Here is a 24,069-nt window from a genome sequence, read left to right as displayed (position 1 = left end):
CTAATCGGTTTTGCGTACAAATTTAATTTGCCAAAAGTGGCAGCAAAATGCAACCAAAAAGGCGAGCCGCATTTGAAATTATAACACACAAACAACACACACGATGCATCCGTGCCTCTCCATCTCCAATGGACACGATCCACGATTCAGTGGTTCCATTGGCAGTTGCAGTTGCAGTAGAAAGTGCAGCCTGGAAGCTGTGTTTATAGACTTGTAGACTTTAAAGCCATAAATTTTACGCCTCAGCGACTGTTGCGAATAAGGGTCACACACAGACACCTATAAACACGGCTTACTCTCACGAACCGTGGCTTAATATGGTAATACAAGTATATTATTTTACAAAATTAAGAATAATTCCCGGAAAGATTATGATCATAATCCTATTACAATTTTAGGTGCCTACTTTTAAAAGTTTAAGAACGGTATATTTCCATGCACCCTCTAAAAGTGTTCAAAAACACTTTAGTTTTTAAAAAAGCTTAAAATATACGATTTCTAACACTAAGTTTTTCTTTAAACCATCCCACTGTTTTGCGGTGTCTTTACCATTTTTTATTTTTAAATATTCCTAGAAGGTATCCCATTGTAATTCCCGTAATGACAAACCGTAAATCACATGTGCTTGAGTGGTTACAAATTTGTACAGCTTTTTTCTTTTTTTGTATTATTGGAAAAGTACCACTGTACTGGTGGAGCTGATCATTGGCGGCAGAGTCGCGTGCATTAAAGAAAATTGAGTGGAGGTGGAAGCTGGGTCCGGACAAAAAAAGAGGTCAGTAAGTGAATGTTTACAGTTAGCTTTTTGGGCAGATCAGAGAGAGCCAAACTGCATATGACAGCCATGACTTGGCTTTAAGCGCCATCGCCCAGAACTAATACCCGAAACACGACAACTTGCAGATCCGAAAACAAAAATAAAACGAAAAAAAAAAAAAATAATGCATAAAAAATAACTAAAAACTGGGGACTGAAAACCGAAATTTAATTAAAAGAAAGCCAGGCCGGAGACGTAAAAACCTTTTGGCAGCCGTGCAATTTCTTTTCTGGCCAAATATTTGATGCCGCGCTCGCCTGCGGTTGCCAATAAAAATGGAAAGTGAAAATTGCGATTGCAGTGGCAGTGCATATTAAAAAAACAAAAAAAAAATCACACAAAAAAACCAAAACAACCGTGTGTGAAAAGATGGCCATAATAAACGATAGAAGGCAAGAGCCAACTTCCAACTTCCACGCACCTGTTCTGCCAGTCGTGCGGGTTTTCTTTTCATCTAATCACATGCTGGCAATGAAACCAGTGCGAGTATTATATAAATGTGATGCTGTGGATCGAACGATAAACGGCGGAAATTATACGGCAAGTGCAGATTTATATTCTCACCTCAATTGCGCACATTTTTTAATGACAATGAAAATGACTAACAAGCTTTAAAAATTTGATTGAAATTTTGTTACACAAGTTTATAGTTATGTTAAAAAATATCAACTTAAATGTTAAAAAATGGGAACACAACAAAGCTTAATTATAATTAAAAATATAACGATAGTAGTTAAAGACAAGCAAAAATAATAAAAATAAAAAAGATAAATTGTTTCTTTCTTTAAAATGAGTCCTTTTATAACGGACTTTCGACTGATTTTTTTAAATTTTAAATTGTACATTTCCAAAATTATAGTTTTGAAATAGCAACAATAAAATGCTTGGATTCTTGGGGGGGCCAAATCCCTATTTACATTTTGAATGCCTTATTCCTTTTTCGTAAATGAAATAAAAAGCTTTCAAATTTGAAAATCAATCATTTATCTGGCCCCACAAATAAGGGATCCCAATGTTCAGTGTTGGAAAATGTGGCAAATACTTATTAGTATTTTGGTTTTGGTATTTTTAAATTACTTCGACGTCGCCAATTTGGTATTTCTTGAATGTGCAGTTGCAGCCACACTACCACTCAATGAAAAAGTCGAAAATATTGTGTGGGCCATAAAAAAAGTCTTAAATTGGGGAAACCGTGTGTTGCATATAGCTACCAATGCTAGCACGTTAAGGACACGGCCAAGGATCCGCTCATTGCAAGGATTAAATGTAGTGAAACAGAGTGGAAAACCAAATACGAGAGCCACCAACAACACAGGGGCAGAGGCAGAGAGGAAGCAGAATAGCAGCAGAGGGGCAGGCAGAGCAGCGGCAGAGCAGAAAAGATGGCGACGAGAGGAACGCAGCAAAAGATTTTCCCGTCGCTGTTTTCCAAGCTGCACGGAGCCATCTCGGAGGCCTGTGTCTCCCAGCGCTTGTCCACCGATAAGAAGACCCTCGAGAAGACGTGGAAGCTGATGGACAAGGTGGTCAAGTTGTGCCAACAACCGAAGATGAACCTCAAGAACAGTCCCCCCTTCATCCTGGACATTCTGCCGGATACGTATCAGCGGTTGAGGTTGATCTACTCCAAGAACGAGGACCAGATGCACTTGCTCCATGCCAACGAGCACTTTAACGTGTTCATCAATAATCTGATGCGGAAATGCAAGCAGGCCATCAAATTGTTCAAAGAGGGCAAGGAGAAAATGTTTGACGAGAACTCACACTATCGGAGGAACCTCACCAAGCTCAGCCTGGTCTTCTCGCACATGCTCAGTGAACTGAAGGCCATATTCCCGAATGGAGTGTTTGCAGGCGATCAGTTTCGGATTACAAAGGCGGACGCGGCAGACTTCTGGAAGAGTAACTTTGGTAACAGGTGAGTCGAAGTGGAAAATGATCCAAAACTAGTAGAGTAGTCATGGCAGAATTCTCTATAAGTGCTGCATCTATAAAGCGTTTACTTATAAACAAATATTTACTTGCAGCACTCTGGTTCCCTGGAAAATCTTTCGTCAGGAATTAAACAAAGTTCACCCCATATCGTCTGGCTTGGAGGCTATGGCATTGAAGACCACTATCGACCTGACCTGCAACGATTTTATCTCAAACTTCGAATTCGATGTTTTCACACGACTCTTCCAGCCCTGGGTGACGCTATTGCGAAACTGGCAGATCCTTGCCGTAACCCATCCGGGCTATGTGGCCTTTCTCACTTACGACGAGGTGAAGGCGCGCCTCCAGCGCTACATACTCAAGGCTGGCAGCTACGTCTTCCGGCTATCCTGCACACGACTCGGCCAGTGGGCCATCGGCTATGTCACAGCAGAGGGGGAGATCCTGCAGACAATCCCACAAAATAAATCGCTATGCCAAGCCCTACTCGATGGTCATCGGTAAGAGTTCATAGAATATTTCCATGAATTATATTTCTAAGGAATATTTCTATTTATTATTAATATCGTGAACCCTGTTTGTTTGAATAATTGTTATTTCTTAGAAGAACTACGATTCGATAAGATAAACGTTAAAAATTTGCATTAGATATAATTTCAAATGGCCTTTAAATTCCTTGAAAATTTTAATTTGATAAGAATTCCCTTGACTACCCAGATAAGAACTGCAACAAATAGTATATCAAATATTTATACTCTTCTTAGGGAGGGCTTCTACTTGTATCCAGATGGCCAAGCCATTAATCCGGATCTATCGTCAGCTGTTCACAGTCCTACTGAGGACCATATAACTGTAACACAAGAGCAATACGAACTATACTGTGAAATGGGTGAGTTTCTTATCAATATTGCTTTATAATTATATAATATATATCTCAAACCAATTATTTTATGGATTACAGGCAGCACCTTTCAGCTGTGCAAAATCTGTGCGGAGAACGACAAGGATATCCGTATTGAGCCTTGCGGTCATTTGTTGTGCACGCCTTGCCTCACCTCCTGGCAGGTGGACTCCGAGGGACAAGTGCGTATTATATAGAATTCTATTTAATTCTTGTATTAAACTCTTGTGTATTTTTTTGTAGGGCTGTCCCTTCTGTCGCGCCGAGATCAAGGGCACGGAACAAATAATTGTGGATGCCTTCGATCCGCGCAAGCAACACAACCGGAATGTCACCAATGGGCGACAGCAGCAGCAGGACGATGATGACACAGAGGTATAGTTTTGTTCACAGCCTGATCAGCCTGATCCGCCTGCTCCGCTGCCGCCTGAGCTGCTATTTATATACATATTACTCTTATGATTACTTTTGGTTCGTTTATACATATATATACATTATTATATATGCCTATATATATATATATACATTATATAATTTAGATTTTACAACTGCTATTGTTTATATAAGTTTAATGTTTAGCCTGCAGTTTGCAGATGCAGTTTCGAGTTTAATTTTTGTTTTTTAGCTGTAACATATTTAAATTATTAGCCAAACTCATAAAACTAACACACACACACACACACTCGACCATAATCCATGCAGCACTTTCTTATACACAGAAAAAAACTACAAGCTCTGGATATTAAGAGATTAAATTAATTTAATCTTGGCTGAGGTATTTTTTTTTCTGTGCACACCAATGCATAACGTAGTTTAAATTCTTTGAGCGGAAGTGGCCCATCAGCCAGCGTTTGTTATCTCGCTTCATTCATGTTTTCCTCTCGGCTGGATATTGGTTTGTGTGCGTTCGTTCAGTTGTTTGTTCCTCCTCTCTCACGCTCTCCTTTCTATCTATCTATCTATCTATCTATCTATCTGTCTGTTTATCGATCACGCCTCATCCGTTCGTTCGTTTATGAATCATTCAAATCGTTTTGCACTTTTGTACATAGGCACTATGTAATTTATAATTGTAATCACCCCACCCCACTCTCTACTGTATTATTTTGTATTCTCCTCTCTACTTTGATCTTAATTATCTGCATTAGCGTCTTCCCGTCGTACCACACCACCCCCCCAGTACCACCTCGAAGTATTTCTCGGATTTCATTTTACCCCGTTGTACGATTATTTTCATTTTAGAGTTTATTGTTTAATATTTCCAAAGATACATTTAGTTTGTAGTAGCGTGCGTTTATTTCTCCCCATCAATTCAATTTTATTTGTAAGCAGCCCCGCGCTGCCCTAAGACTGTAATTTATTATTAACAAAATATAAAAAAAAAGCATAGAAATAGGCTAAACCAGATGGTAGGCCTCGAACCGAACGATAATTTAGTTAGTTAGTGATTATTTGTAAATGAAATTTTAATTTCCTGTGTCACAAGTCTAGGCCAGAATTTAGAGAGCTCGTTGTTGCTTAAAAAACAAAAAAAAAAACGAAAAGTATTAGCAAAGAAATTTTGATATCGTACTCATATTTCGGCTCATTTCGTTAACTTAACACTAAAAAGCAGATCGCATTAATATATACGATAATGGTTATTTATATAATACATCTAATGCAATTTTTATACATCTTAGCATTTAGTTTTTGATTTCCTTAATAAGTTTACGGCTAAAAAAAAAACACAACACCACAACAACAAAAAAAAAGAAACAAAATATATGCATAATATGAATATTTAAATATTGGTTTGAATTGTTTATTTGTTCCTATTTATTTAGCTGTTTTCCAACCTACAGACTTATGATTTTTTAGATATTCTGTTCTTTGATGTGCATGTCTTGATTTCCTTCAGCCAGCGGCATGCTATTTGATCGGCGCAAGGCCCCTTTCAGTTGGAAAGTTCAAAGTTCAGTTGGAATTATGCGAGAGGAGTTTCAAAATATGTTTTACAAAACATACATTTAATCAAAAAAGATCCATCAACTTCCTATTTTTCAACTGAACTTGCGTGGAATCCTTTAATCTTATTTTCTATCTGGATATATTTAGGATATGGGCGACTTCAACATAGCCACCTCATCGCTGCACGCACTGAGCACGTCCTCGACGGCGGCGTCGGCCGAGAAGCATAGTCCTCACACATCTCCCAGGCTGGGGCGTCGCAGCACCACGCCCAGTCTGATGGCGGTGCAGAACGATCTCTATGCGGGCGGTACGCCCACCCTCAGCCTGCTTAGCAACTCCTCCGCCTCCGTTGCCACCGCCTCCTCCTCCAGTTCTTCCTCAGCCGCGGCTGGATCACCGGCCATCTCCTCTTCCTCCTCCTCCTCCTCCTCCCAGAATCAGCCCCAGCCCTCGGCACCGCCAGCATCGGCTGTTTTGAGCAACGGAGCCAGTGCTAGTCAGAAGACCACCAACCGGATGAGTGCTCCGCTGATTGGATCTTGTGTGGCCAACTCCACATATGGCCAGAAGATGACACAGAACTCCACCAGCAGCAGCTCCAGCGACAATGCCTCTAGCTCCAGTTCGTACGCCATATTGCAGAACCTCCAGGAGTCGAACGGTGGATCTTCTGCAGTGGGTGCCGTTGTGGCTCCTCCTTTGCCTCCCAGGAAATCCTCTCCTGGCGGTGAAACGCCCAGCAAGGCCACCGCTCCCCCGCCGCCAACTAGCAGCAAGAGCATCGATAACATCCAGTGCAGCTTGGACAATGTTCCACCCCAAACTACGGCGCCACCAATACCACCCCATGTATCACCCAGTGTGGATACCCTGGCCGAAGACCTGATGCGACAGCAGCGCATAGCCACGAGCACCACATCCCCTGTGCTTTCTCTGTTGGATGAGGACATAGTTGAGGTGGGACCAGCGGAAACTATCAGCGGGGTAATCGATACGCGCCCGTTGGAGGCACGCGGAGTGACCTTGACCCGGCAGGATTCCGGCTCATCCCACTACACCCAGCTGTGCACCACCAGCAGTGGAATGGCCAACGGAAAAAAGGCCAATCCCCCCTCGAAGGTCACCCAAGCGCCCACCACAGCGACCACTACGGCGACAGCTGTGAGTAACAATCCATAATTATCCTTTAAAATAAATAATTTGGAAATATGTATCCCTTCCAGGCGGGTAACCCTTCCCAGCAACACCACCAACCGCTACTCTACGCGAATGTGACGATCAACCAAAAAGACTGCGGCACCGTGCCCTACGAGAACATCAACTTGGAGTACATAGCCCGGCTGATGAACGCGGGCTACTCCAAGGAGAATGCGATCACCGCACTGGGAATATCGCGGAACAACATCGAAATGGCCGGCGACATCCTGCGCGAGTTTGTCTCCAAGAACAGCGCATAAGGTGCTCTGCCGGCTGGCGAATCATTGAGATGGACAGTAGATCATAATCCTCATGACAAAAATTACCAGTAGTCGAGCACCTCCAACTCCAATATTACCTATGATTAATACGAAAATTAGATTAGATTTATTTTTATGAATTAAACCAATATAGTAATCGATTGTCAGGCCTATTAAATTAAAAAAAATATTTGTATTAAAGAAAGATTAGAGTTTAGTTCATTAAGTATTTATTGTTCTTCTTAAAACTCGTAAAGTATTTTTGTTAAAAAGTTCAAAGTAAGGATAAAATGTTAGTAGTTTAGTGATATGGCCGTTTAGTTTTTTGTTTTAATTTTTGAGTTGGAGTGTTTCGATTGCAATTATTAAAAAAAAAAAAAACAAATAAAATTTGCAATTTAATTCATGGTAAATATTCTTCGCTTAAGGAGCACCATACATACACAGACTCACCTGCCCCATAGTTACGCTAAGTTACGATAAATTTAAAAAAAAATAAAAAATAATTTAAACCCTTAAGAAGTCCCCACTTGGCGTAGCCAGCACAAGGAATTCAACTTTCCCCAGTTCAAAAAGTTATTATAAAAAAAAACTAAATAATGATGCACACCTCTTGGATATCAAATATAGCTATGTACACTTATATTAAGACTATCTAACTTCTTCCTATTAAGAGACAAAAAAAAAGAAAACATTTATGAAATTGTAACTCGTATATACGCAGTTCTGGAAAGAAAAACTTGCCCACCCCAAAACACAGAACAAAAAAAAATCTTAAAATTTTCTCTCTTTCTCGTATAGTATTCTAAAAAAAAGCAAAAAAAAAATAAAAAGACATGGTCAGATGTGGCTATCTAGACCCGATCCATCTATAAGTAGTGATCCCGAATATTAAATTGTATCAAGTGATCAAATTGAATTGGTGCATCATCTTAGGATATCAGAATCAAACACAGCCATAAATGGATATGCCTTCGGGGCTAGCAGCCTCCAAAAAAACAAAAAAAAACACAACCCTGAGTTTCTCCCGTAACACCAATGATAAGCAAATAAAGGACACACCCAACCAATCCGATGCACTATCAAGTTTACCTCGATTTTTTATACAAAGCTCGAAAGTTTTTGAAATAATAATTATAAGTCGAAAATGAATTGAATCAATTAATCTCCCAGACAGAAAAGTAAATGAAGAAAAACCAAAAATATTAATAATATTCATAATTGACTTTATATTACGATTCCCATTTTACAGGCTTTTTAAGATAATACGATCGATCGGTTTTTTAATTCGTCAAAAGTTCTAGTCCCCAAAAACACACACAAAAACAACAACATCTACTCGTATATCTACTAATCCTAAGCGATATATAAATATGTATTCATAGGCGATGTAAGCGTACAACAACCAGACTCGAATCGAATCGAATCGGATCGAAATCAATGCAATATATTCACTAAATGAGAAATCAATGCAAATGTTAAATCATAAGTAAATTGTCATAACCTCAACACAACCGATGAGTATATATATTATATAAACGGAAAAAAGGAAGAGTTTTGAATTTTAAGCAGAGTAAGTGAAAACCAAACAAATATCGAGTTGAAAAAGTCAATAAACTGTCAAAGTTTTAAGAGAGGCGTACACGAGAAGCAAACACAAAAAAATGATGATACCATACCATAGTCATGTCATGTAACCAAACGAATCTAAGCAGATATAAATTATTCTTATAAATAAAAACAAAATTAAAACCAAAAACAAGGATTTATATTCCATTTTTCAGGATTATCTTAGGGATGGGTTCAGTTACACTAATCTTAAATCCCCAAAAGTCCCTTTAAAAATAAAAAAACCTTATTCTTTGTTTTTACCTTTATTGAAATATTTTATTTTGTTGTTGTTGTATTATTTGACTTATATAGTTTGCGATTTTTTTTTCGTATTCAAGCACATATGTATGTTGTTGTTTTTTGTTACATTTTTTGGAGTTTTACGATTTTTTTTTTGTTTTGCATTGTTTGAAATGTTTTTTTTTTTGTGTTTTTTGTATTTTGTTGATTTTTCTTAATAAGGATTTTAGTTACTGTGCTGATCATTTCTTGCATTGCATGAATGACTAAACGCCCGGCAGCTGAATATCTTCTTGGGGCTGCAGTGGCGTTTGGCATTTCTTTTCTACTCTCCTCCTCCTCCTCCTCGACTCTGTGAACTTCAGTTATCCCCACCCGCCCTATCTGGATATACTCCTATATCCCTATATATATGTATGTAGATGTATAATCGTTATACAATATTAAAGTTACTATTTTTTTTTTTTTGCTCTTTGTTCTGGTTTTTTTTTTGTTTTTGTTGTCTGTGAGTGTCAATGTTGCTTAGTGTAGGTTTTTCTTGTTGTATTTGCTGTTGTTGTAGTTGTTGTTGTGTATAACATGGCTATAATAGGACGTACTGATCCCAAATTTGTTGTTAGCTTGTTAAATCTTTTTTTTTGTTTTTGTTTTGTTTGTTACATTAGTTTTTTTTTTTTGTTTTGTTTCTTAGTAATTGAAATTCATAATTTTCACAATATTTGCTCTTTGTTACCGACACACGACACGCTCATAAGGTTTGGTTTTTTTTTTTTTTGAGTTTTTTAATCTTTTTTTTCTTTCGTATATATAGATTTTTTTAAAAATTATTTTTATAATTTTCATTAAATGGTTTCAACAGATTTGGCGCAGCAAATTTAATTTGCTCTTCATCGTCACACAAAACTCGCAATTTCAATCTCTTCTCAATCTTCATTTTGTTGTTGATTTTAAATTAAATATTTATGATTTACCATGGTTTTTGTTTTGTGTTTTTAAATATGTTATGTAATAATAAGTTAATGCAACCGACTGAATGCAACAGAAAAATGGTTTACAAGCAAAGGATCAAAATCAAACAAAATAATATCTTGTATGTAGTGTTATGTATGTTTACGTTAATGAATAGATAAAATATATATTTAAATGGTAGATATATGCATGTATACAAATTAGACTTTCTGTTTTGCTATATAAATACTTTCATCTTTCTTTTTATTTCTTGATTGGCTGGCTGGCTGATGTTTCCTGGTGCTGATGGTGTTCTACCTAATTGGTTGCAGTCGCCGTTCAGCAGTACAATAATTATTCAATAAATATAAATCGTTAACAGTTAATTAGAAAGCAGTGAAAGAACAGTTTTCGAGAAGTACATTAGAATACGAGTGGAGCAAGATACAGTTCAATAGGAGCAGGAACTATCCAAGCCATAGATAAGAGTGTTTTTTGTATATATATAGAGGGTTGCCTTCATACAATTTCTAAAGCAATTATGCAAAGATTTCGTTGCCTTTCTAGAATAATTACTTCATAGATTATGTTTCCTGTTTCCTTCTCACTTATTTTTGAGTGTTTTTTCTTTTTTTGTATTTTTTTCTTTTCTTTTTTTTAAATATTTTGTTTAAAATTAAAGCAAACTAGTAGAAAATAGTATACGTATACAAACGTTTTGGTTTCATCTCTCAGACACTTGAATTTCAATTTCATTTCGCTTCAACTCGAATCGAGTCAAGAGCATAGCGTTACAATGGTGGAGGGTTAGTTGGTAGTATTACAAATAAGTTTCGATTTCAGACACGAAGAGTTCTCTTGTTGAGTTGCTATTAAGTAGTTTTGTAATTAATCGTATTAATCGTAAATGTATGCCATATGCTGTTGCTATCGATTATTATCAATTACGATCGTTTCCAATAGAGTTTTGTATTATTTAGTTTTTGTTTCATCTAAGGATTATATTCTTTATAAATGTGTTTGTTTGTGTTTGTATATGGTATAGGGCGACAAATTCACATTGCTGTTAGTTAGTTGATTGATTGGGTCTCTTCCTGCTCGCTAATCAATGGCTTGCGTACAAGGATTTTAAACGTATAGCTTTATCTGTAGGTAGTTGTCTTTGATGTGCATTCAATATCCCTCTCTGTGTGGCTAATTCGATATTACAGCAGCAATCTACTCCACCAAAGTGCCTGCAAAAATAAAAAAATATTTAAGCAAAAAGAAACTATTTAATATAAAGTGCTGGGGCCTACCTGGAATGCGTGGATGGCGCGCCAGAACGGAAAAGCCCTTGCCCTGCGGTCCCTTGGGTGCGCGGATGAGTATTAGGCGCGGCACAGTGTCATCGCCATTGAGCTTGAGGCGCGAGATCAGACGATCCGGACGATCGTTTATTTTCAGAACATTGCAAGCCGAAGACTTTCCATTACGCTAATGGGAAAGGAGTTAGTTTTTGTGTAATTTATAAGATAAGTCTTAGACTCACCTGATTTGTAACCACAGAGAACTCCACGGTATCCCCGGGGTGCAAAGCCACAGTGCTTCCCTGCACCTCGGACATGTGGAAGAAGAGCTTCTTCCCGTCCTCCACCTCAAAGTTGAGGAATCCAAACTGGCCCTTGATGGAGTCCACAGTGGCGCGCTTTTTCTGACGCACAGCGTTAACCACAGCGGCCCGACCGCTCTCATCGATGCGGAAGCTGACAAGATCACCCTTCTGAAGAAGATCCCGCTTGTTCACCAAACTGGTTATGCCGAACTCGTGCTGTGATATGACAGTAGTGCGCTGCTCGTCAAGGATCTCGATGAGACCAGCATACTCCTGCTGATCGGGATTAATGCATCGAAGTGGACGGGCCACCACGCCATTGTGAACGGGATCCAGCACTGCCGGCTGTGGAATTGAGTTCTTGGGCAGCATTCGAACATTCTCGGCTGGCAGGCAGTTGCCAGAAACGGATGTATTCCCATTGGGAGCCAGAGTGTACTCCACCTCCTGGCCCAGCTCCAACCAGTTTGGATTGCCATGATAGTTGCTGAAGTGGAAGAAGACCTCCTCGTCGTGGGACAAGGTCTCAATGAATCCAAAATTCTCCTTCATCACGGCAATAAAGCCGCGATACACCTGCCCAGCCTCGGAACTGGCATGATTGTTGTTCTCCAGCTTAAAGTCATCCATGTGGGCTGGATTGTTGCTGCCCACACTGCTGGTGCTTCCACCGGGACTGCCGTGCATCACATAGCCATTCTGCATAGAGGGATTCGAGCCACTGCCGCTGATGCCGTTCGACAGAGCAGAAAGTTGATCATTTTGGTTATGATTGCCACCGGAATTCGGTTGATTCAGCAGTTGCTGTTGCTGCTGTTGTTGTTGCTGTTGCTGCAAGGAAACTTGCTGCACATTGACGGCTATATACTCCTTGTTACGTTTGACCTGCAATATAAATTTATTTATTTAAATATGAAATATAATATATACTTCACAAGGACTTACCATGTAAATATCGAAGCGCACTCGCTCCCCAATCCTTGGTGGTTTTTCGCAGTCTTTAAGAAAATACATTATAGTCTTTTTAACATCGCCATGTTCATAGGTAATCACACCGCCTTCTACGCGATCTTGAGATTTAATTGGGCTCTTGGGAGCCTCGCGTGTCACGCAACCTGTTTAATAATTTAAATATTTAACATCATATATTCTTAAGAGATATATGTCATGTTTACCTTCAATGTTGCTGGCCATTAAAGTTTCAAATTGCACTGAGTTGGGCGGCAAGTGTTTAATGCGTATGGCCTGCAAACGCGAGTTATTATAGGCCAGGCCTGGCTCCTGGATGACAGTGAATTCCACCTCATCGTTTACGTCAATTTCGCGGCACTAAAATTGTGTTTTTTCATTTAAAACTATGAAGATCGTGAATTAAATGCTAACTTACCGTATCTAGAACTTCAGTAAAGTGGAAAAATAGACGCGCTTGTCGCTCCACGCAGCGCAAAAATCCAAAACCTTCCTTGAGCGAGGCAATGGTGCCCTGCTCTCGCTTTTCTCCAGACACCTTGAAAGTCTCATCCAGCAAGGCAATCGATGTGGCCCGTTGCAATTGATCCCGCCGATCGGTGGCCAGGAAGAACTGCACCCAGTCTCCATGGCGCAGGGTGAAGTCACCCTTCTGATCCTTATCGCCAAAGGGTACCTCCACCTCGGAGTAGTCCAAAGCTCTGTAGCGTATACGTCCCGGCAATGGATCGTTATTCTGACGAACGGGATTATTGCGATCGAGGGACTTGAGCACCTGGCCCTTATACACAGTGCTATCGACGTCCTCGAAGATCACGGAGCCCGGAGGCAAGCGCGTAATGTTGCAGGCATATTCACGGCCCTGCGGGGGCACAGACGGAGACTGCATCTTTGAATGGAGGTGAGCGTTTGCCGGATCCCCACTGCCACTTACGCTACGCGTCTGAATGGTGAACTCAACATCATCACCGGGACGTAGCTCTACATTGCCCTCGGCCTCGGAGAAATGAAAGAATATCTCCTTGACAACATCGGCGCGTTCGATAAAACCGAAAGACTCCTTCATTGAGCAGACTACTCCGCGGTATTTAACCGGCTGGGCCGGATTCTCCAGGCGAATATGGCAGGCACCCAGGTTGCCTCTGTGATTAGACAAAAGGGGTTTGTAAATTTTAAGTAATTGGTAGTAGATTGGTAGCAAGTAGAGGGAAGTGTTTAGGATGTAGGAAGTTTAAAGCTTAAACCAACACTGGAACTTCCAGTCTGGAAGGACGATGTTGTCAAAATAGTAATATCGATAAGTAGGCTTTGAAAGAAAGTTTTAGCGATATTTATCGATACGATCAAAATAGTAATATCGACAAGTAGGCTTTGAAAAAAAGTTTTAGCGATATGTATCGATACGAAAGAAAGATCGATGTCTATCGATAAAGAACGTCTCAATCAATAGAAGCTTAATACTTTTTTTTCTTCTTAAAGTTTTTTAAAAATAATTTAATTTATTAAATAATTATATTTTAATTTTTTAATTACCTTTGGTTCGTTGCAATTTGAAAGCTGACCTTGTCGCCAGCACGCAAGTTCACATTGCCCTCGACATCGTCTTTGGTATATGGTAAGAAGAAGCATTCGCCCCGGTTCTCATAGCTGATCCGGCCGGTGGTCTCGCTGGAGCTGAGCACATTGTTGGCACTATCGGTGCGCAACTCAGTGGTGACAGTGCCGGTTACCCGCTCCTCGGAGAGCACCACCTCCGGTGCTATCTTGGACACTTGACTAGCTATCGGCTTGCCAGTGCGGCGATCATAGGTCATCTCGAACTCGACGGGATCTCCAATCTTCAAATGATCAATATTGCCGCTGAACTGCGAGAAATGGAAGAAGAGACGCGCCTGACGCTCGCAGCATTGAATAAACCCATAAGAGTGCTGCAAGATGGACACAGAAACATTAAAGTGAAAGTTGGCTTGTAAAATGTGTTGTGATCTTACCAGCAATTTCTCGATGATACCAGTTTCACGAGTGGCCTGGCTGGGATCAGTGTTGGGGGCAGCCGAAGAATTGCTCGACTGGGAGCCAAACATCGAGGAGGAGCTACCGGCTCCATTGGTCAACACGCTATTCGATTGAAAGACACCAATCTGTGGTGGATTCTGGATGACATCGTTCACCTCGTTGGCATCAAACATTCCAATGCTGGGATGTTGTTGCTGCTGTTGTTGTTGTTGCTGCTGTTGTTGTTGCTGTTGCATATGTTGGTGCTGCTGCTGATGTTGTTGTTGTTGATGTTGCTGCTGCTGCTGATGTTGTTGGTGTTGCTGATGCTGCTGCTGCTGTTGATGGTGATGCATGTTGGGTGGCTGCTGTTGTTGTTGCTGCTGCTGCGGCGGTCCCTGCGATTGTTGTTGCATCCCCAAAGTGGTAGAATCAAGCGTAAAGGTTCCAATCGTAGGGAAAGTTGTAGGGATTCCCAGATTGCGAATGGCATTGATGTTGAAATAGCCATCTATTGGCATGTTATCATAGATTTCTAAAAAAATAATACAAAATATTATTAAGCTATTGAAGTAATGGGTTCTTATAGTAGACTTACCTTCGCCGGTGCGGTATACCTTCGATTGGGTATTCATTGTGAATGGATCTATTGGAGTCTATTGCTGATAACAAAGAAAATGCTGATAAGGACTAGCAAGTTGGAGACTGGTTGCGATTATATCCCTTTAAAGGATGCGAATGACGAGAACGGTGGTTGGAACGAACGGAGAGTCGATCTTGAACTTGAAGTTTAAAAAAGTTTCGAACTTTGAACTTGGAGAGAGCGCGAAATATAACGGGAAAACACTTGGTTGATTCTCACTATTTTGGTTTTATATACTCCTTAATGGTATTTATTTTTTTTCGGTTTTTTGTGTATTTTTTTTATATCAAAGAGAAAAAAAAAACTAAGCAATAAATACGTATTTGTTGATTTATTTTTTCTTTTATTTATTTTTTGTTTTTTGTGTATATATTTTGGCTAAACACTGGCACAAGAGGCACTGAAATTCCTTGTCTTCGAAGTTAATAAAAAATTGTCTCTTTCTTTCTTTATTTTTATTTTGTTTTTTTTTGTTTCTTGGGGCATGCCCCACAAAAAAATTGTTTTTTTTAACGTTTTTTGTGTTCCTTGTTGTTGTTGTTGTGTGTTTGTAAAAAATGCCGACGAATATTGTAACGTTGTTGGTTGTTTTTTGTAGTTTTTTGGTAGTTTTGAAGTTACTTCTTGGGTCTGTTTTTCAAAATATTGTGGTTTTACGATGAAAATGCATACCAGCTGCTGCCATTGGTTTTTTTTAAATATTATATTTTGTTTATTTGAGTTATTGAATTTATTGCATTTGTTTGAATTTTGGTTTATATATATATATAGATTTTTTTGCTTGATTTTTTACCTTTAGTTTTACTAGAAAAATACACTGGGAATACTTTTTACTTTTGGGTTAGATTAGCTTTTGTTTGATATTTGAATATTTTGTGTTTGTTTTTTTTTTTGGGAAGTGATTATATATTGGTTTTTCTTCTATATAGTATACATATATAATATATATATATGTATTTTTGTAGGCAATCGTTGTGGTTTATAGGAAGTAGTAGTGATTTTTAAATTACTTTCAAATATCCTTAGTACAACGATGATTTATTAATTGTTTGTTGGGAGGGGGCGGGCGTGGGGCGTTCTCCTTCCGGTCTTCTGGACTCCTCTTTCTCCTTTCTCCGTCCTGGCTTTCGCTGTACTTTTTCTATTACTTTTCTGTTGCACGATTTGTATATATTGTTGAGTTTGTAATTTGTTGCTGGTATTATTGCTGATTCATTTACTATCCACTAGCGCAAATAATGAGTGTTTTACGGGGCTTTATAATAGATACGATATATTTGAAGGAAAAACTCGATATCTTGAGTTATCCTCCTCGACCATTTACTATGTTGAACTGTAAGCCTACGATTTTCTTTTCTATTATAATGTTAAATATATATATATATTTTTTGTTGAATGCGTTTTGAAGTCTTTTTTTATAACCTAGGGTTTTTATTTTTTTTACTTTGCTTTCTTGTTGGTTGGTTTTATTTTTCACTTATATATTTTTTATTTTTATTTTTTTTTAAGGTTTTTGCTTACTAGATTTTAAGCTTAGTTTAATAGTTTATATAATATAATATATAATATACTATAGTATATATGTATCGAAGTCCTTTAAGATATCACGAATTTGTTTCAATGTTTTTTTTTTTATCTTTTCATTTGCATTTGCTCTTAAGTGTAAAGTTGTTTTTTTTTTTTTCTGTTCTTATACTCTCTTCTTTCTCGCTCTCTCTCGCTCGACTTTCTATTTAAAAATTAGTTGTTTTTGTTTTTATTCCTTTTCCATTCATTCATTCCATTAGAGATTTGTTTTTGTTGTTGTTTTTCTTTTTCTTTACTTGGTTTTTTTTTTTATTTAAATTTATAAATTTACAGTAATTATCACAGAGTTGGTAAATCTTTCTTTGAATTTGTTTTGTTTTTGTTTTTTTTTTCACTTTCTTTTGTTGCAGTTGCTTTTGCTGTTTTTAGACTTTTAACATTTCTCACTAGGTACACTTATAAAAAAAACTTTGAATATTGAAAAGTATTAAAAAAAACAATGTTTTTTTTTCGTGTAAAATAAAACTATTTCTTTGGCACAAGGCCGCAGTATGAATTTATTTTTATATATTTTTTTTTGTTTCTTTTTTTTTTATTGCTGGGCTTTTATTTTTCACTTAATTATCATACAAAAGTTAGTTTTTTTTTTTAAATATATTATTGGCTAAGTTAAGTTGCTGGTGTTTGTTTTCCTTTTTTTGCTTTTGTGTTGTTGTTGTTGTTGTTTTATGTGTAAAACGTGGCTTAAAACTTATAGAATTCTTGTAGATTTTTGGTTTTAAATGTTTTTCTTTATTGTTACCGTTATTTTTAGTATATATATTTATTTTTCTTTTTGTTTTTTTATTTATTCACACTTTTTGCGGCACAATTGTTGCTTTATCGGTTTATCCTTCTCCTTCTTCTTCCTCAGATCCTCCTCCTCTGTATCTCGCCCCCTTTGGGCTCTTAAATTGTTTATTTTTTTTTACTTTAAGTCTAAAAGTTTTTAATTTTTTTAAATAATTTAGAGTGATGTTGCGTTTTAAATTAAATTTTTTTTTTTTCTTGTTGTTGTTGTTGATTTACTCCCGGTTATTTTGTACTTTAAAACATTAATTCAGTTGTTTGTTGTTGGTTGGTTGGTTGTTGTTGTTGTTGCTGCTGCTGCTGGTGTAGCTTGTTGTTGTTGTCTTAATTTTAAATAATTTTTTAGCAAATTGAATTCACTTTTGACTTATTCAAAGAAAAAATTCGTAACGTAATTAAATTAAAGCTTTTTCAGGAAAAATAATGAGGAATTTTGGGATTGATTTTTGTTTTTTAGCTTTTTTTTTTACAGTTTCTTTATGGTTTTATTGGCTTTTAATTATTATTTTTTTTAAATATTTTTTTATTCGAGACGCCGCAGCGCTGGTTTCCTCTTAGTTTTCCGTTTGCCTTTCAGTGCTTCTTCTTGCCGCTTTTCCTTTCCTTTCCATGGATTTATGTTGCAACTCCGTTTTACTGGCTCCTCTCTTTATCTCCTTTCTCCTAGTATGCTTTCTTCTTTCTTCTGTTGTTGTTTTTTTTCGTATTTTTTGTTGGTGCTTTTGAGTATTGACGAGTTAATTTCACAGCGTTTCAATTTGTTTGGTTTGTTTTGTTGTTGTTGGTTTTTGTTGTTTTATTTGAAAGTCTTCGTTTCAAGCTTGGCTTGTTGTTTGTTTTGTTTTATTTTTTTATTTATTTATTTGCGCAGTCGCTTTGTCTCCCTCTCTCTCTCTCGCTCACACCCACGGGACCGTAGGCCCGTTAAATTTTTGGATCGGCGTTTTGTTTTTATTTGAAATATGTTTTTTCTTTGCAAAGCAAAACCAAAAACAAAAAACTAAAAAGTTGATGGCAGAATCTTTCGTTTTTGCCCTCGTTGCCTTTTTTTGAGCTAAGTAATTGTTGAATTTTGTATTTATTTCCTTTCCCTCTTTTTTGCTGTAACTTGCGATTTTATTTATTTGTGTATTATTTTCTTATTTTTTGATTCGTTTTCGATGGTGTTTTTATTTTTTTATATTTTTATTTTTGTTTTTGTTGTTTTATATTATTATTATTTAATTCAGATTATGATGAAAGTGATGTCAAAACGGAGTTTTAGTTACAAAAGCTGTAAAAAAAAGAGAAATGGTTAGCAAAATTTTATCATTTCTTTTTTTATCCTATTGTTAGTTGTTGTTTTTGTTTTTTTTGTCGGTTTTCGGGAGTGAAATCTACACCGAAAGTCCGTCTACTGCAGTTTTATCGATTTTTCAGTGTTGCAAACGGAGAGCTGCCGGAAAAAAAATTGCACACACACACGCTCAAACCTCAAACCTACGCACATACACACACACACACACACATTCTAAAACACACGCAGGCAGTTGCAATTGTAAACTATTTTTACTCATTTCCGATGTGGTTTTATGCGTAAATTTAGCCATACACACGCACACATTCATCCAAGTGCCGAATTTGTAACCAAAACGCTTTTTCCTCAACTTTTTTTTTCGGACTGCAAATTTTGGTACCCCTCTAACGCACACACACACATACACAGACGTCGAATCGGCAGGCGTTTGGAAAAAACACTTTTTAAGATGTCAAACAGACGATTTTCGGTTGCTTTTCAATTCCTAGTGGCCCAGCACTATTTGCGGCACATTTTGTGCATATTTTTATCACGAATTCGACTTAAATAAATATGAAATTGGAAGCGAAAAAAATTTTCACGTCCAGTCTACGCACCACACGACAGCACAACAGCCAGTGTTGCCAGACATTTCCAAAAACCTACAAAATAATGCAGCTTTCCCCATAAATTTTAAAATACGATTATTAAAAATATAAACTTAATTTTAAAATATTTATCCTCTAAAGATCCTAAATAATACTCTTTTAAACTTTTAAATTTAGTGGAAAACCCTTAACCTTCCCCATAACTAAACAATTGAAATCGCCATATTTTTCTTAATATTCCATATAAAAGCTTTCTTTTAAACTTATTATATCTAGAATTAGTATGTTCTAGAAGTTTTCATCAGGATCGGCCAACTTTATCCGATATTTGCTATATATGTTAACCATAGGAACCGCCATATTTGCCGGTAGTGTTGAAAAATGAACTTTTGGCAAGGGTAAACTGTGACGTCAGTTAATGAATTTAAAGTTCTTGAATCTTATTTATAACCATTTATAAAATGATTATTTTAGTGGTAATTATAGTAAATTTAATCGCTTTCTTTTTTTAATACAAATATATACCAAAATTCGCATTTATGAATAATTCAAATTTGGAACTAGTTCCGGGTAAGCTCTACATTTATGCTCCCATCCCTGGTTCGATAGAAATAGCTTTGCATCCCTCAAAATTTCACAATCGCGCACCGCACCGTAGTAATACTTTTTAACGTTTTTCACATTCACCTGAACGAAATTCAAAACGACACACTGCTATATGAGGCGGCTACTTTCGGTTCCAGTTCGATAAAACAGTATTCGGGAGAGCGGACAAAATTGGGCAGTGTAATCTTCGAGATCAGCCGCTGTTCCACAAACTTCGTTCGTTCAATCGTTGGGTAACCTATCAGAAAACCCGGGGAAATGGCATTCCGGCTGTTAAGCACGGCCAAAACGATGGGCAGCCTGATGAGGCGAAACTACACGCCCGGAAAAGTAAGCGATGCCACAAAAGGATAAAAGGTTGACTACAAATAACTTTTCCAACTCCATTGTTAGGTTCAGAGGGCAACAGGAGGGTTACCCATAGGAGCGACTGGAGCTGGAGTCTACATGTTCCCAGTGGAACTGAATCCGCTTATCCGCTACATAGCCAAACAGATCCAGCTGCTCTGCAAAAAGCCGCCCAAGGGGTTCGAGAAATATTTTGAAGCCGGCGGCAAATCTTCCCAGCCCAAGGGAACTGCCGCCGAAGGAAAACCATCATCCGGATCCAACAAGTCCGCTTCTGAAAAGCCCAGTACATCGTCGCCGGCGCCAGCGAAACAAGCAAGATCCGCCCAAGAACCAAAATCTGATTGGAATTTCGGAATGTTCAGCAACACTACCAGAGGTCCCTCTGGAAGGAGTAACGCACCTGGCGGAAGGCCACTAAGCGAAGGAGGCGGTGGCGGGGACCGGGAGCGTTGGATTCTGCTGGGTGCCATTGGCGCAGTGGTACTTGTTGGATCGTTTGCCTTTTTCGAGATGGGCTACAAGGAAATCTCTTGGAAGGAATTTGTCAACAGGTTCAACACTACATAGCATTATGTTACTATTTGGCTAATCTATTATAACCATTGTAGCTACCTTTCAAAGGGAATGGTGGAGAAGCTGGAAGTGGTCAACAAGAAATGGGTCCGCGTACGATTACAACAAAATAACAGCAGTGGAGGCGTTCTCTGGTTCAACATAGGCAGTGTCGATAGCTTTGAGAGGAACCTGGAAACGGCACAGACAGAACAGGGCACCGAGTCGATCAACTTTGTGCCTGTCATCTACCGCAATGAGGTTGAGGCGGCCAGTTTGACTGGCCTGCTGCCGACGCTGCTCATCATCGGATTTTTGGTCTACATGATGCGCAAGTCCGCCGACATGATGGGTGGTGGACGAGGGCGGAAAGGTGGTGGTCTCTTCGGTGGCGTTATGCAGTCTACTGCCAAGCTGATCAATCCCAATGAGATTGGTGTAGGCTTCAAGTAAGCTCAAGTGGCTCAAATCCATCATCCGATTTTTATAAATATTATTTTTGCAGAGACGTTGCCGGCTGCGAGGAGGCCAAGATTGAGATCATGGAGTTTGTTAACTTTTTGAAGAACCCCCAGCAATACATTGACCTGGGTGCGAAGATACCAAAGGGGGCCATGCTTACTGGTCCACCCGGCACGGGTAAAACGTTGCTAGCAAAGGCCACTGCCGGCGAAGCGAATGTGCCTTTTATCACAGTGTCGGGATCAGAGTTCCTGGAGATGTTTGTGGGCGTTGGTCCATCCCGAGTGCGGGACATGTTTGCCATGGCTCGTAAGCATGCTCCCTGCATTTTGTTCATCGACGAAATCGACGCTGTTGGCCGCAAGCGAGGCGGCAAGACATTCGGTGGTCATTCGGAGCAGGAGAATACCCTTAATCAGCTGCTAGTCGAAATGGACGGTTTCAACACCACAACGAATGTGGTGGTGCTGGCCGCCACGAATCGAGTTGATATTCTTGACAAAGCTCTCATGCGACCAGGTCGATTCGATAGACAAATCTATGTCCCCGCTCCGGACATTAAAGGCAGGGCTAGCATCTTCAAGGTGCACTTGGGTAACCTCAAAACCGAGCTGGACAAGAATGACCTGAGCCGAAAGATGGCGGCCCTCACGCCTGGCTTTACTGGTGCCGATATTGCGAACGTTTGTAACGAAGCTGCTCTGATTGCCGCCCGCGACTCGAAGGATTCGATTATCCTGAAGCATTTCGAGCAAGCCATTGAACGTGTCATCGCTGGCATGGAGAAGAAAACAAACGTGTTGGCGCCCGAGGAGAAGCGCACGGTGGCGCATCACGAGGCTGGGCATGCGGTGGCAGGCTGGTTCCTGGAGCACGCCGATCCTTTGCTCAAAGTCTCGATCATCCCCCGCGGCAAAGGCTTGGGCTATGCCCAGTACCTGCCCAAGGATCATTATCTGCTCTCCAAGGAGCAGCTATTCGATCGCATGTGCATGACTCTGGGTGGTCGTGTTGCGGAAGAGTTATTCTTTAATAGGATCACCACCGGTGCCCAGGATGATCTCAAGAAGATCACGGATATCGCCTACTCGCAAGTGGTTCGCTTCGGCATGAACGACAAAGTGGGTCAGGTGAGCTTCGATGTGGGCCAAGCTGGTGATCCGGTGTTCAGCAAACCCTACTCGGAAGATACTGCCCAACTGATTGATGGCGAAGTCAGGAGCATTATCAAGTGCGCCCACGAAGCCACAACCGATCTGCTGAGCAAACACAAGGAGGATGTGCGTCGCGTAGCTGAGAGATTGCTTCAAAACGAGGTTCTCAGCCGAGACGACATGATCGAGCTGCTCGGACCCCGCCCATTCAAGGAGAAGTCCACCTACGAGGAGTTTGTCGAAGGAACTGGATCCTTTGAGGAGGACACAAGTCTGCCCGAAGGTTTGAAGAGTTGGAACAAGGAAAAGGAGCGCCCGCAGCCATTAGACACAGACAGCACGCCCTCGTCACCGCCCACCAAGCCCGTGACTGCGGGGAGCGGTTAGATGTCCGTCGTTGAGTCGGAGTAGTAGTGTTTCACGCTAAACATAATTTTGTTTTTGTTGTAGCCCCTGGAGAGCGCCTTAATCTGTGGCGCAAGATAACTCCCCATCCAGAGTTTGAAGTCACAGAACTGTTCATTGTTTTTGCATAATTTTAAGACCAAGCGCAAACCCGTTCTAAATTTCCCGTAGACCGTCTTTCTGAAACGAAACTATAAATGGTTAAAAACTGTCAGTGTGGGAAAACGAAATTAAATATTTGCTGGTGTGAAAAAATGTCCTTAATGTATTTATTAAATGGTGGGGCTTGGATTCTGATTGGGGCTTCCTTCCATCATTTTATTTCGCTATGAGCACTGCCGGAAACAGATTTCTGATAGATAATTATTTTTATTATATTTCCTATCAATAGAGCTTTCAAGAAATAAATTAAAATTTAACTTGGTATTACCACTAACCATACAGCATATAGACAACCCATTTCATACAACGAAAATGGACGCGAAAATTTCTTGCGACAGGCCCCAGCAGGCCCCAGAGCGGATTTCTTACGCTCTCTTACGCTCATCGTTCGTTCATCTTACGCTCATTCTCGCAATAAATGTTTTCTGTTTCTCAGTCTCTAAACGGAGCGCGATGAAGAAGGTTGGCCTGCGCTTCGGTTGATCTTTGTATGTATGCGTGTCACACATTCACATACATGGGTGTATGTGTGCGTGCGATTTCGTTTCGAAGCCAGCGCACAAAATTTTGATTTTTCTTACTTTTAAGGCTTGCTACCCTAACAAAATTCGGGTATTCGTTATTTGATGAAATGACGAAAGAAATTATATTATTTTTTATTTTATTTTTTTTTATTATTTCAGCATACATTTTTAATTTATTTAGGAATAAGATTAAGTGTTAGTAGTAAAATGTTTTCTGTATATATATTTTTACGAATCATTAAAAATCAATATACTGAGAAAGTGTCAGAGTATATTTCGGTCGGAGTCACTTAAAGCGCCGATTGCTTTTAAGTTTTTGTTGTTCTGCAAGAGGCTTGTGCATGCCTACTCTAACGATGGAATGATTTTTAGGGGAGGGTGAAGACACGAAAACAGCTGATGGACTTGTTTACCTTTTTTGTTTACAATTTTTCAGGCACTTGTTATTATATTTTGGGTTATTGTGAGATTTAATTAAATTATTGTCGTTAATTTAATAATTTCCTTATATATATTTCCTTATATATAAT

The 24,069-nt window shown here is 39.1% G+C and overlaps 3 protein-coding genes across 3 annotated transcripts; 2 read left to right on the top strand and 1 right to left on the bottom strand.

The window, feature by feature from the left end:
• Positions 1-1,905: 1,905 nt before the first annotated feature.
• Cbl (E3 ubiquitin-protein ligase CBL) lies at positions 1,906-7,086 on the top strand. Its single transcript, XM_017254482.3, has 7 exons — positions 1,906-2,735; positions 2,845-3,252; positions 3,517-3,641; positions 3,714-3,835; positions 3,897-4,028; positions 5,751-6,767; positions 6,830-7,086. The coding sequence occupies exons 1-7, from the start codon at positions 2,200-2,202 to the stop codon at positions 7,061-7,063; spliced, it is 2,574 nt and encodes an 857-aa protein (XP_017109971.2). The 5' UTR covers positions 1,906-2,199; the 3' UTR covers positions 7,064-7,086.
• Positions 7,087-8,918: 1,832 nt separating this feature from the next.
• Positions 8,919-19,353, bottom strand: Unr (cold shock domain-containing Unr). Its single transcript, XM_017254480.3, has 10 exons — positions 19,333-19,353; positions 15,019-18,712; positions 14,417-14,955; positions 13,959-14,353; positions 12,844-13,567; positions 12,632-12,785; positions 12,402-12,571; positions 11,394-12,341; positions 11,161-11,338; positions 8,919-11,097 (listed from the first exon to the last, which is right to left on the bottom strand). Exons 2-10 carry the CDS (start codon positions 15,053-15,055, stop codon positions 11,081-11,083), a joined length of 3,162 nt encoding a protein of 1,053 aa, XP_017109969.2. The 5' UTR covers positions 15,056-18,712; positions 19,333-19,353; the 3' UTR covers positions 8,919-11,080.
• Positions 19,354-19,939: 586 nt separating this feature from the next.
• Afg3l2 (AFG3 like matrix AAA peptidase subunit 2) lies at positions 19,940-23,112 on the top strand. The gene is made up of 4 exons (XM_017254496.3): positions 19,940-20,259; positions 20,323-20,831; positions 20,889-21,281; positions 21,338-23,112. Exons 1-4 carry the CDS (start codon positions 20,188-20,190, stop codon positions 22,833-22,835), a joined length of 2,472 nt encoding a protein of 823 aa, XP_017109985.2. The 5' UTR covers positions 19,940-20,187; the 3' UTR covers positions 22,836-23,112.
• Positions 23,113-24,069: the final 957 nt, after the last annotated feature.

This window comes from Drosophila bipectinata, chromosome 3L (assembly GCF_030179905.1).
Source record: "Drosophila bipectinata strain 14024-0381.07 chromosome 3L, DbipHiC1v2, whole genome shotgun sequence".
NCBI lineage: Eukaryota > Metazoa > Arthropoda > Insecta > Diptera > Drosophilidae > Drosophila > Drosophila bipectinata.
This window is presented reverse-complemented; position numbering and strand designations above follow the sequence as displayed.